Source organism: Anas platyrhynchos, chromosome Z (genome assembly GCF_047663525.1).
Source record: "Anas platyrhynchos isolate ZD024472 breed Pekin duck chromosome Z, IASCAAS_PekinDuck_T2T, whole genome shotgun sequence".
NCBI classification, from domain to species: domain Eukaryota; kingdom Metazoa; phylum Chordata; class Aves; order Anseriformes; family Anatidae; genus Anas; species Anas platyrhynchos.
Genome location: NC_092621.1, coordinates 54,433,628 through 54,446,996, shown reverse-complemented (window position 1 = coordinate 54,446,996; position 13,369 = coordinate 54,433,628). Strand labels below are relative to the sequence as shown.

General features: G+C 40.5%; 1 protein-coding gene across 6 annotated transcripts in view; it reads right to left on the bottom strand.

The window, feature by feature from the left end:
* Window positions 1-12,379, bottom strand: part of PIGG (phosphatidylinositol glycan anchor biosynthesis class G (EMM blood group)) — a 73,463-nt gene extending 61,084 nt beyond the window's left edge. For 3 of the 6 annotated variants that reach the window (XR_005261592.2, XM_038170221.2, XM_038170225.2), the window contains exons 1-6: window positions 12,141-12,379; window positions 11,856-12,061; window positions 11,111-11,320; window positions 9,511-9,699; window positions 7,722-7,863; window positions 5,007-5,219 (exon numbers count right to left, since the gene is read on the bottom strand). Coding sequence is in view for 5 of the 6 variants with exons in the window: in XM_038170221.2 (XP_038026149.2) it covers window positions 5,007-5,219; window positions 7,722-7,863; window positions 9,511-9,699; window positions 11,111-11,320; window positions 11,856-12,061; window positions 12,141-12,300 (1,120 nt within the window). In the remaining variant the exon portion in view is untranslated. Of the gene's footprint in view, window positions 1-1,009; window positions 1,638-5,006; window positions 5,220-7,004; window positions 7,221-7,721; window positions 7,864-9,510; window positions 9,700-11,110; window positions 11,321-11,855; window positions 12,062-12,140 lie in introns of those variants that run through there. The other 3 variants (XM_038170228.2, XM_038170222.2, XM_038170226.2) reach the window with 3 other exon arrangements.
* Window positions 12,380-13,369: the final 990 nt, after the last annotated feature.

The following is a 13,369-nucleotide window of genomic DNA, read 5'->3' as shown; positions in this document are numbered from 1 at the left end:
ATGGCCAACTTGGAAATTGTTATATAAAAACATCACCCTCTTATCTCAAAATCCTTAACTTCTTAGCTAAAAGTAGGGCAAAAGATTTGCTGTGTAGTATCAGAAGCCAAGAGTGAAAGCAGTGACTGAAATGAGTTTGGTGTCACAAAAACTTAAATTACAGCTAGTTTTTACTCCTGATAGATCAACAATGGATCAGATTTGGTAGAAACCATTATGCTGTTTGCGAGACCTTTTCAGCAAAGCAAGATGTACATTATTAAATTCAGACACATTTTTCATCTTACTTCAAGTAAGTGAAGGTGAATGCAGCATTTCTGCTTACAATTCTTGTTATGAAGGAATTGTGTTTAAGGTTTGTAAGTCTCTTATCACTACAAAACAGTGATCTGCTACAGGCTGAATCAACATGAGAATTTCACAAAGTAATGTTTAATTCAGAATGTCATCTTCTCTTCCACAACTTCTAATATATTGACACACGTTTTAGTGTGGCTTTTGGTAGTATCCTTCTGGACAGATTGCTCTATGGTGAGATGAACAGGTGCACATTATGCTGGGTGATAAACTGGCTGTGTCAGGAGAGGTTCAGACCAGGCATTAGGAAGAAATTCTGTACCGTGAGGGTGAGCAGACACTGGAACAGGCTTCCTAGCGAGGTGGTTGGAGCCCCATGCCTGTTGGTCAGGCAGCTGGGCCTGATGATCTCTGATCCTATTATGCAGGAGGCTTACAGGTATTGGTGGTGAGTACAATTCAACCACCAGCAAGCACTTGTGCATCGACACAGCTGCCAGTGTGCAACTGAGACTTTCCTACCATTCACTGCTCTTGAACAGTGGATTCCCTAGGAAGTTCCTCATCCAGTATAAGAAATTCAAATAATTCTTATTTCAAATAAAAAAGTTAAATATTCATACCTCTGAGGAAATCCAGAAATCCAGAAAGGATCATCTAAAATGAGCTTTAATTAAACTGAGATTTGACGTGACGCTATTTTATTACACAGAACATTGAAACTTGTTCAAGTTGTATTTTGAAATCCAAATAAATTCTTCCTACATCTTGTTCCTGCTTCAATCCCTTTTCATGATTTTTGCCCCATCTCCCTCTTTCTTCCTGTTAGCATTTTTCCCCCATCTCATTTACCTCTCTCCATGCTACTGCCCACCAAACACATTCTATCCATGTTGCAAAAGATAAGTGTTTTAGTCAAACTGTGTTTACATTTTTGAAATACATTAAGGGAATGATACCAAAAACTTGTAGAAAGAAGTGAAGGACTGGGAACTTTTCTCTGAGAACTCCAAAGTCTTCAATGGCACATCTGTATGCAGTAAGTATAAAACCAGGCAGGCCATGGACTCTGCACTGTTGAATAAATGTTTTGGTAACCAGTGGATAACATTTGCAGGTCAGCCTTGCATGGCATGCACAGAATAAACTTGAGGCCAAATCCAAAGCAAGTTTGCCCTGCTACAGGTTTCCCAAAGCAACGGGAATGGACTGCTTGCACAGAATTATACCAGCATTTTCTGCCTCAGCCTTCTTCCAACGCTATCGCAGCAAATGGCTCTGCTTCCCAAGCATGTGGTTCATAACAGTTTCATTTAGTTACAATCACTAGCATCAATCATCTAAAAAAAAAACACCACTGATAAATATACAAAAGGAATGTATCATGTAGAAGTGACTTCTCCAGTTTCAGTATATAAATCTCTCAGAAATACCGAATTATTTCGCTCAGTACATACTCCTAGTGCAAGTTCAGTATTACTTCCAAACTAATAAGTGGACGTTCGTTTTAGTAACATCCAGCTTGTACTCAAAAAGTGTCAAAAAAGTGTCTTTTACAGAAACAAGTCTAGTTCATCATTCAGATGAATGTTCTGAAGTTCAGAATAGGAAGGAAGCAGTACTAGCTAACTACAGATGACTGCCTTACAGTGAGGTATGAACACATTAAGAAACCCAAAGTGCTTTTCTAGGTGCAGTGAGAACAATGAATCACTGGAACAACCTCACCGAAGATGTGGTAGAATCCCAGTCACTGGAGGTTTTCAAGACGTGATTGGACATGTAAGCTCCTTTTTCCCACGAGAGGTTGGGCCTGGTAATATTTTGAGGACACTTCCAACCTTCAGCCAGTCAGCACACAACCTGTGCTGCTGCATGGGGTTACTGGTCTCTAACTTTCCTCTTTGCTGAACCTCATGCGGTTCCTCTCAGCCCATTTCTCCAGTCTGTTTTAATGGCATCAAGCCCACCTGGTGTATTATTCTCCTAGTTCTGTACCATCTTCAAACTGGCTGAGGGGCACGCTCTTGCATGCTCCGGGTCATTAATGAAGATGTTAAACAGCACTGGCCCCCTGGGGCCCACCACCAGGGACTTGCACCAGCTGGGCTTTGTCACCGATCACAACCCCCGTGCCTGGCAGTTTGGCCACATCTCAGTCCATTGCATTTACCAGTCATTTATCTAATCTACACTGTATCAGTTTGTCTTTGAGTGTGTTTTGGGAGACAAACACATTAGCGAGGCTTTTGACAAGCTGAAGAACATGCGATTCTCTCCATTCTTCCACTAAGCCAGCCAACTTGTAGAAAGAAGGCTGTCAGGTAGACGAAGTATGATTTCCACTTCATAAATCCATGCTGACCACTCCCAATCACCTTCTTATCCTCCATAAATCTGGAAATGCTTTCCAGGAATATTTGCTCCAGCATTTTCCCTATGATCAAGGTAAAGCCAACTAGCTTGTAGTTCCCTGAATTCTCCTGCTAGTCCTTCCTGAACACAGGAGTGACATTTGCTTTATTCCAGTCTCCAGGAACCTCCCCTTATCACCAAAGCCTGTCAAAGATTTTCAATAATGTTCTGCAGTGACCTTGCCTGGTTCCTTCAGCACTTGTGGCTGTATCTCATCAGGCCCCACAGACTTTTATATATTCAGTTTGTTTAAATGTTCCCTACCTTGATTCTCTTCCCCTAAGGGTAAGTTTGCCTTGCTCCATGTTTTTTCATAGGTCTCAGAAGCTTAGCATTCCTGAAGCCTGGTTTTACTAGTAAAGGCTGAGGCAAAAAAGGCATTGACTACCTCAGCCTTTTCCACATCCTTTATCATCAGGTCCACTACCCACCAAGCACCAGGCCCACATTTTCCTAGGTCTTTATTTTGCTACTAATGTACTCGTGGAAGCACTTACTGCTTCCCTCTCCAACAGACTCCAAATTTGACATTCCTAATCTCATCCCTGCATAATCAGACAATGTGTATGATGCTACCCAACCCTCCTGCTTCTTGTATGTTTCTTTTTCATATCCAAGTTTTACACCCATCCACACGTGCCTCCTGCCACCTCTGTTTGATTTGCTCCATGTGGATATTTCCTCCAGACGGTAGTGACATTGCTTTTCAGCTTGGAGGAGGTGATCCTTGAAGGAAAAAAAAAGTATTAACGAGAGCTTCTGAAGCCTTCTTCTCTGTCTGTGGTACACATGAGGTTTCCTCAAGTTTCTGAAGATCTCTTCTACTTCTTCCCAATGAGACTGTCCATAATAACATAACCCATGTCCATCTGTCCATTAATCCTGTTCCATAGGTTCTCAACGGGCTAATCATCTATTCCTAGGCAGAACTCCATTTGCTGCAGTTTATCCATGCTTATGAACTACAGGCAACATTAGTCACTGACTTTGTGACTTTCCCTTTAATATTTTTAGGTCCTGAAGTATCCACAACAACAAAACTTAACACTAAACAAACAGCAAGGCATCTCTTTTCCCTGCCAGTCTTAATGGTCCTAAGCAAAGCTTCCTATGGTATATATTAAGCTACAGCCTTACACATCCAGGACTCTGTAAGAACAACAGCCCCTAAGAAGTGTACAGCACACAAAGAATTCACCCTAAGACCACATAAAAAGGACTTGGATCTAATTCCATGTTACTGACACTGTTACTGGAAGGAGAGGACGTCATCATGGGCACTTTTCAGTAGAGTATTAACTTCAGTAGAGTATTAATTGTTGCTTCACAGTCACAAGCAAGTAGCATTATATTCTTCGCATTTTCATCTTAAGGTATTTTATCTTCATTTCTCAAATGAAAGCTATAAGTTGAAATAAACCTGTTGCTGGACAAAAATATAGATGATAAAAAACAGAAGCTCCAGTCTCCTTCACCAGCTCTTGCAGAAAGATGGAGCTCTGTGTCAGAATTTTTGATTCTGAACCCCAACAACACGGTGAGTTTCCCCATTTGAGCCATTCACAGAGGCAAAAGTATGGGAACAGAGGGAGCATGTGTCCTGATATTAACACTTCACTACCATTGGCAGTACTTGTTTTGTTAGACACCCAGTTGGGGCTTAACTATGATTAGAAGCCGTAATGTAGATCAAGAATGAATTACCTTTCAACAATGGTCATCTTGCTGAACTTAATATTGTTTTCTACTTTAAGTACTCATAGCTGTAACAACACAGCTTTACATTCCTTATATTAGCAGTTTTGCAGTTAACTAGGTTCTGACTCCAAGCAAATTTACACAGAAGAAAGAACTGGAAAGAAACTCATACTAAATTATATCCCAGCATTACTTCAGGCATATTTTCTAAACCTGAAAATTCTTTCCATCGTGTTTTTCTTTCAAACAGTGCTCAGGATCAGTGCCTTATGTTGGATACCTCACAAATAGCACATATGAAAACAATGAGATTTAACTATACTGGCAGTTTTACTTTAATCTTACTCCATCACTATTTCTGCTCTTTCATCTACTACTAAGAGTACTGGCCATTAAAAAACTTTATTCAAAAGCAGTGTACCAGAGTAGATACTAAAGAGTGAAGTCAGCACAATTCCTCTGAATACTGCTCTCAATTAAATAGCTAATTTGAATATTATACTCTTGAACTCAAAAGCTCAAACTGTGTTATAAATAATATCATATTATAAGGTAAACATACTCTTGTAAGTTGTTTTTTTTTTAAGATGATTTACCTTTTTCATAGGCAGGTGTGTTTTCTTCCAGCAGCCTGCTAAGCTGGAATCCATTCAAGTGCAAGAAACGTAGTTGTTCCCTCATTGTCTTGCCTCCTACAACTGGCAATATAAGGGTCCCAACGCTGTTTCTTGAAATGGGTAGACCAAGACCTACTGCCAGTGTACTTGCCAAATCAGTTTGTTGTACAAGTTCAGGTTGTGTTAGAGGACCTACAACCAACAAGATAATAAAAATGAAAGGAAAAAGCATTTCAATTACAGGCCTTTACTATTTCTATAGCAAGAGAGACATTTTTTTAATTTAAAAATATGTTCACTGCCATTAGATCAACCCGTTCAAGTGATCTACAGAGTGTTCTTTGTTGTAAAACCGAAACTTACTCAATTCTCAGCAAGTACCACTCTTCAATGTAAGCAATTACTGTTAACACAATATGAACGTTATACAAGTACAAATATTGGAAGAGATCGTCCAGGAGACCACCTTAATAATATCAAGTTGTAGTTTATAACCTGAGAGGGTTTGATAGCTTTTATATTAGAATGAATAGAAAATACTACAGTAGGCTGTTTTTTTCCATGAATGAAGTATGAGAATCTAAAATAATGCTTGCAGCATTCGAGAAGCTTTTTGATATAACTAAATCTCCACCAGGCTGCTAGGCAAACAGAATCAGAGGTCAGGTAAAGGAATGTTGAGGCCCAAATCCTGGAGATCCAGGCAGGCAAAATGTGTGATTTTAAAATGTTCTGTGCAGGATCCCATTACAGAATCACAGAGTCATCTAGGTTACCTGACTGCTGTTTTCAGGATTAGCCTTCAGTTTCACAGACTTCTACCTATCCACGTGAGATATGTCACTAATGTACGCAAACATTTAAGATTGCAATGACAATTGTTGATTCCTGTGCCTTACTAGTTACACAACAGGTTTTCTACTCTGTGTTTATGTAGTTCTCTTTGCAAATTTAGGCATTAAGTGTTTTGATTTAAGTACATGGAAAAAAAATGATATACAGCATTTATTACTCTCAAGGCCCCCTTTAAGAGCATTAGAACTTCATCTCTCATTTCTCATCTAGTTGTAATTAATCCCATCCTTGTTTAGAATGCCATCTATAATCCCTGAATACTCTTTGCATGAGTGCCTGTACATCTGCAATTTTCAGATTTCATCTTTAAGGGCAAGTTTTTAACTGGTCAAAAAAGCGCAACTAACAACCACATTTAGATGTCACCATGGGTGACATCTCTGTAGAAGGCTATGCAAGTAATAGTCTGACCACATATTAAATATGAAAACCCATGGGATTACCGTTTTGAGGTCTACCATATTAATGACAATACATTTTATTTACAGTAGGATCATAAGAAGCAATCACTAGAATTTTGACTGCTACAGCAATAAGAAGCAACCTGCTGAGTATTTACGTGGTTATCATTACAAATCACAGACTTGATCTCAAAAAAAACAGTTGACTAGGTATTTTTCATTATATTGTAAAAAACTGCATGTTCAGATTAACCACCACAGAACCCAATACAATTGACTAAGAGTTTCCATGCACAGAATCAACACTCTCCTGGCTTGGTTGTCAACACATACCTGTGACATTTATAAAGCAAAAACTTATCTGAGAGCTCCGGTAAGCTCTTGACTTTGTTTTGTTTTTGTATCTGAGGAGTTCAAGGACTCCTCAAGCAATCCTTTCTATTCCAGATGGATACAGTTTCACAAATGATAGAAAGATAAGTGTACTTTCACTGTGCTGCCGGAACATCCGGCAAAATAAGCAAGGCAAGGTTCAGCAAGCAGGAAAACAGATGGAAAAGGGCAAGAGGCAGAAAGGCAGGGGAAGTATTACTTTCAAGAAAACGTTCACTCCTATAACTACATTTCCCTGATTCATTCAGTCAAGGAGTTTATTTAGGCCAGATGCTGTAAGCTAGGCTACAGGTTGTGCTAGACACACCAATCCCTTCTTTCCTCTTACCTTAAGCTATATTATACAAGTAGAAAATGAGCTTCAGAAGAAGACAACCTCACATTAATGATTTAAAATGAACTTTCTGGCCAATACAGGAAATATACTTGTGCTCCATGTTCTTTCCTTAGATGCTTATTAATCAATGGTCCTGTTTTCTCTGCTTCATCTCTCTTCCTTTCACAAGAGCAATCCTTCCTTTTTCCTGTTATTTTCAGCATAAGAAATTGGCATTTATTCTTCACTCCTGGACATCTGAGAGGGAAGAATGGAGGCCAGGGAAATATTCTGACCAAGACAGGCAAAGCTTAAAACTCACTTCAAACAACATTTCAGTTCTAGTCTAATCCATTTACCAGAATACAGATCATTACATGATCCTGACAAGAAGAGATCTCATTAGCTCTGAACACTCAAGTAAGACAGTTCTGCAAAGGTTGTAATCTGAAAAATACCTAGTTCTGTCTGTGGTTACACAGTCAAAGCTGCAGTTTCAGCATGACACAGATGCAAACTCCAGCTAAACACAGAGGTCTCACAGAATATGTGGTATCTTGCCAGATACAAGTACAATGAACCGTGAGCTAAATTCTAGCACCGCCAGGGTGATAGCACAAGACAACCACAGTACTTTTCAGGAAAAAAAAAAGAATCTAGAGCTAATATAAATTAAACATGAAAATGTGTTCTAAAAAGTTCAGTTAACCAAGGTTTTTTGATCCTTACCACTTCTCTTTTCAAAAGCAGAGCTGATAAACAGCAGTGGTGTGTGCACTTCACCCTCTGAAGAACCACCATGACTACCTGTTTCAGACATCCCATGATCCCCACAAACAACCAGCAAACTCGGCAGAGAAGCCTCTCCTTCCTATAAATCACAGAAATTTAAGTTACTGTAAGAAGAGTACGCATATAGATAATGCCCTGTTATCTTTATCCATTTCATGCATAAATATTTGTTTAAATGAATTCAGTTTTCACGATTGGATCACAACACACAGAGCAGAGATGCCCACAGCTAAACGTTACGCAGCAATACTTGCTTTTAAAACTTAAGGCATACATATGTGTCATTATATAACAAACAGTACAAAGAAGCTTTCTAAAATAAGAAAAACAGAAACACAACCCATTTACAGAGTCAGAAGAATTTGTCTGATAGAGTAAACAAAGGTTCTCATACTCTGTGAAAAAAACAGGAGCACAGGAGCAGTAGCACTGCCAGAGAAATTTGTTTTCCCCAGCTGAAGAGTGTCTTCAGCTTCATTGAGATTTTAATAAAATATAAAAATATTAATTTGATAAACCTATTTTATAAATCTTACAATAAGCAATGGGTTAAAGAATATTTGAGCAGGGTCAAAGAAAATAAGCTACATTTGTAAAACAAAAAGAAAACTAATTATATGTTTCCATTTTAGACTGTGAGTTTTAAACTCAAACATGGTCTAAAGAAAAGAAAGAATAAAGTTAAATTTGCATTTCTTCCCCAATCTTTCAAGTGGCTTTGGAGTAGAAAACTGATGTGACTTATGTCAAATCATGTCTGTATTTCTGAAGACAAACAGAAGCATAAGTGAGGCCTGTTCAACAGCTCTGAGGTAACAAATCAAAGACCACAGGAAATAAATAGTCATTCCATAACAAAGTCATTAGTGATTACCAGTACCTGTTACACACAAATGAAAAGTGCCTTCATTCTTTCCATATTGTAGAACTAATATAAAGCCTTGCACATGTTGGCAAAAGAGTAACACACAGGCAAACAGTGCCAAAACCACCACACTACACATGAGATTTTAACTTCCGCAATCAGGAATTTAACCTTCCCTTTAATTTGACACTATTCTCTTGTCTGAAGAGACAAGTGAAGTTTTAAGCGTAGCTATTCTGAATTGCAGTTGCCTAAAACAAACGAGCAAACAAAACTTCAGACCGCTTGGAATAAGGTTATGGTATTTCAACATCCAGGGCATTTAGGTAAGAGACATCCTGTATCTCCAACTCTAAGAAGAGATTCGGATTTGGTAATGTAATGTGCTATGTTTAGTATACAAAGAAATGCTGTCTACTACCTCCAGTTCTACTTGATACTTTTCAGCATCTGAGAATTAATCATACCTTCAAATCATAAAAATGAGTGACATAGCTACATATACCTATTATTCCTTCTGGTGAATTTCATTACCGGAAAATCATACCAACTATCAGAATTATTCATGATCAATAAGAGAATTTTGGCTTGTATTCCTTCCCTCTTCCTGCACATCAAGGGGCAGTTATTTGGGACAGCTATTTAGAAGGGACAGTTAACAGATGTTACCAAGGTCAGCTAGTAAATCCTTAAATGCTACACTGTATTGTTAACTGGAGAGCGGGCAAGGAAGGAAAAAGAACAACACTCACTTTGGTCTAGGAATAAACGCCTACCCCTGAACAAGCGATTGTTTTGAGAATATTAATGCAATGCTATTCTATAAATAACACATTTTGATCTCAGAACGAGATATATTACCTTTGAAAGAAGGGAAATATGAATCTTCTTCAGGATGTTATCCATTTCACGAAGTTTTGGTCCCACTAGTGGGCTGTTTGGCCCAGTCACATGTCCAATATGGTCCAATCCTAGGTAATGTAGTATTAGGAGATCCCAGTCTTCTCTCTTTAACACCCTGTCCAAATGTCTGGTAACATTATCATCAACCTCAGAAATAAAAGAAAAACAATTAGAAAAATACTTTCTATGCTTGTAAAAAGCATAGAAAGATTACATCTCAATAGCCATGGAAGTTCTGTAGAAGCTGATGAGAACTAAAGCCACTCAAATTTAAAGAAAAAAAATAAACAGATTGATTGTTTCAATGCCAGAGTCAAAGATTCTGTCTTACAAAAGATTCTTCACCCCACTTCAATCCCTTCTGCTTGTGAAGGATCGTATTAAATACAAGGAGAGAAAACAGAATTGACATGCTTCCACAGACACTTTTAAAACAAGACATTTTTAGTCACTTTCATCCTTTACACTCCTGATTCATCAATTCAGAGGAGCAGATATATCAAACAATATCTCTTTGGAGCTTGGAAGCAAAGGAATAAGAAAGCCCTCCTGATCTTTCAATTCATTTTTTAGCTTCTATGTAAACACAAATGGATTTCATTTACTGTGACAAAAAGAACTGACCACATAGGAAGAAAGAAGGAAGATTTGAAAAATGCTGTTTGGGGACTACCTCATAAGTTCTCCTGCTTAGGTTGAGAACTCATTTTTAGTTGCATATATTTCCTCTAAATATTAAAAATACTTAATATTGCATGTGCAAAGCTTACTTTTTTGACTTTGTTGGATATAGCTATCTTAAAAAACTTTAAAATGCTATGTCTTTCTGAGTGAGAGACCATTAAAGCACAAAAAACACATGAAGCGCTGAGAGCAAAAGTAATCACAGACCCAGCAGCTTATTTGCATTTTTTCTCTCCACGTTGAAGCTTCCAGCAGGCTTTCTTAGAATAACCAGTTAAAGCATCTTCCATTCATACTGGGCCTAACTTCCTTAAACATGATAACAAAATACCGATGTCAGTAGCACCAGGTTAAAGGCCTGAGGTTTTGCAAATCAAAGGTTCAAAATACAAACCAGAACTGCTAGCCCACTGACTCATTTAGTAATCCCAGAATAAAAATTTTCACGATTTGTTTTATCTCCTGCTTACATTCCCTCTTTTCTAATATACTGAAACATTGCCCATCTTGCACCTGCAAAAGCAATACAATACTATAGAAAGTATGGATCTGGAAGAATAAAATTATCTGTTAGGAAGCCTTTTAAAGATGGCCTTTATTAATAAAAAATGTGATGGGAAGCTGGAACCATGGATAGTGGCATTTTTGAACAAACTGTAACAAACACAGTTTATTACTGTATCATCCAAACATTTCTCCACTGCCTCTGCCACAGGAACTTTGCTACACATTATCAATACTGAAAATATACAACCCAATTTCTATTTAATTGCCAGGTTCACGTTTCTGAACAATTATAGTTTCACTCATTTTCAGATGTCACTATGTGTTTGTGCATACATTATTTAACTTGAGATTACAAAAAGCCTCTCACCTCTGTAAAATCTGACACAAAGAAGGATGTTGTTCCATCATATTCTACAAAATGCTTTGGAAACAATTTGACCCAAGTATCATCACCGTAAAAGATTATTCTTTTCCCAGCTGTTTTTGCCTGCCAAATCAGATTGTCATCCAACAGAGCTGGAGAGTTGAGGTTCACAACAACATCAATGAAGCCAGGAATGCTACCTGTCATCAAGGCCTGCACAAAACAAGAAAAGAAAAGGAGAGGTATTAACAGAAACTAACAATTTCTCAGTACTCAGAATAAAAAAATTGCATAAGGGGAAGTAATGAAGCAGAGAGGAAAGAGATTACACTTTCAGTGAAGAAATATAATAAAGTAAAACAGCCATGCCACATTATATCAACTGGGACAACACGCTGCTAGTTGATATCAGAAATACTACTTGATTAACAGAAAAGTAAATATCTTTTCTTAATTAGTGAGTAGCAAAACCACTTTTTATCCCAGTTGGAATTTGTTTCATTTACCAGTTCAGCAGAACTCCAGCAAGACAGTTTAGATGGCCTAAGCGAAACTAATGTGACATAATACTACAAATGGTAGCACGGTCAAAACAGAAATTAAGAATTGAAGTCTGCAAAAACAACCTGATGATAATATAAAGGTATGTGCAGCTAGGCTTGCTGTCAGAAGCTGCAGGAACGCAATGAGTAGCACCAACTGAAGTGATGTTGGACAGAAGACAGCCGGGGAATGGGACGGCGCTTACTTTAATGCGAGGCATAGTCACGGTGGGCGGCTTGGCTTCGGCGACGAAGCTGTAGGACGTGCCTTTCTCGATGACCTGCGTGGCGTAGGGCATGAACTGCTTGCCTTTGGGGCCGAAGACGAAGTCCTGCCTCAGGGCGTCGATCAGCACCAGGACCACCCTCCTGAAGAGCGGCGGGGGCACGGCGCTCCAGTTGGACACCGCTCCTACAGAAACAACGCCAGACGGAAATATATATACACCTATCAACAAAATTTCAACATTTTTAAGCAAAATACGCCTCACCTGAGCCGGGCGGGGCGGGCTCGGCGGGGCCGTCCCCTGGGGGCCCCCCCCGCGGCCGGGCGCGCACGGCTGTGGGGAAGAAGCCGCGCAGGAAGATGGCGACGCCCATGGCCTGCAGCAGCAGGCAGCCCGCCGCCAGCACCCCCGCCCGCAGCCGCATCCCCCGCACCCGCACCCAGACCCAGACCCCTGCCCTGCTCCGGGCACGGAGCGCGGCTTCCGCTCGCCCCGCCCACGCGTCGCTCGCGGCCAATCGGAGGCTGCCGGAGCCGCCTGCGCTGCGCGGGGATTGGCTGGAGGACAGGCGGGGATCGCTTTTCTCCGCCCCTCCTTGAGGGGCGCGGCGCGGAGGCGGAAGTAAAGGGTGGAGGTGGTGGCAGCGGGGAGGTGGAGGGGGAAAGGGTGGAATGGCCGCCTACGGGGCGGTGGAGGGGTCAGGCGGCGCAGAACGCGGAGGGGAGGCCGCAGTGACAGGAGGTGGGGCAGCCCTCAGGTGCCCGGCCGCGGCCTGGTGGCGGCGGGGAGAGGGCATCCTGTGCTGGGGACACAGGGCATAGCCAAGGGGAGAGCCAAGGTGGCAGGAGCACAGCTTGGCCATGGTTATGTTAGTGACATGATGTGACATGAAACATACCATAACATAATGTACCATAACATACCATACCATAACATACCATAACATAACATACCATCACAGAATCACAGAATTTCTAGGTTGGAAGAGACCTCAAGATCATCAAGTCCAACCTCTGACCTAACACTAACAGTCCTCCACTAAACCATATCCCTAAACTCTACATCTAAACATTAATATGTCATAACATACCATACCATACCATACCATACCATGCCACACCATACCCTCACTCTCCTGTACTTGCCTCCACACCCATCTCCCCGCGTAGTCTGAACCCTTTCACATCGGTGCAACCTGTGCTACGAGCCAACATTTGCTCCAGAAATTAACGGCACTGTGGGCTCTTTCCTCTACAGTCACAGAATCATTAGGGTTGGAGAAGCCCTCCAAGATCACCTGGTCCAACCATCCCCTACCACCAATGTCACCACTAAACCCTGTCCCCAGGCACCACGTCCAGCCTTTCCTTGAACACCCCCAGGGACAGTGACCCCACCACCTCCCTGGGCAACCCGTCCCAGTGCCTGACTGCTCTTTCTGAGCAGAAATGTCTCTTCATTGCCAACCTGAACCTCCCCTGGCACAACTTAAG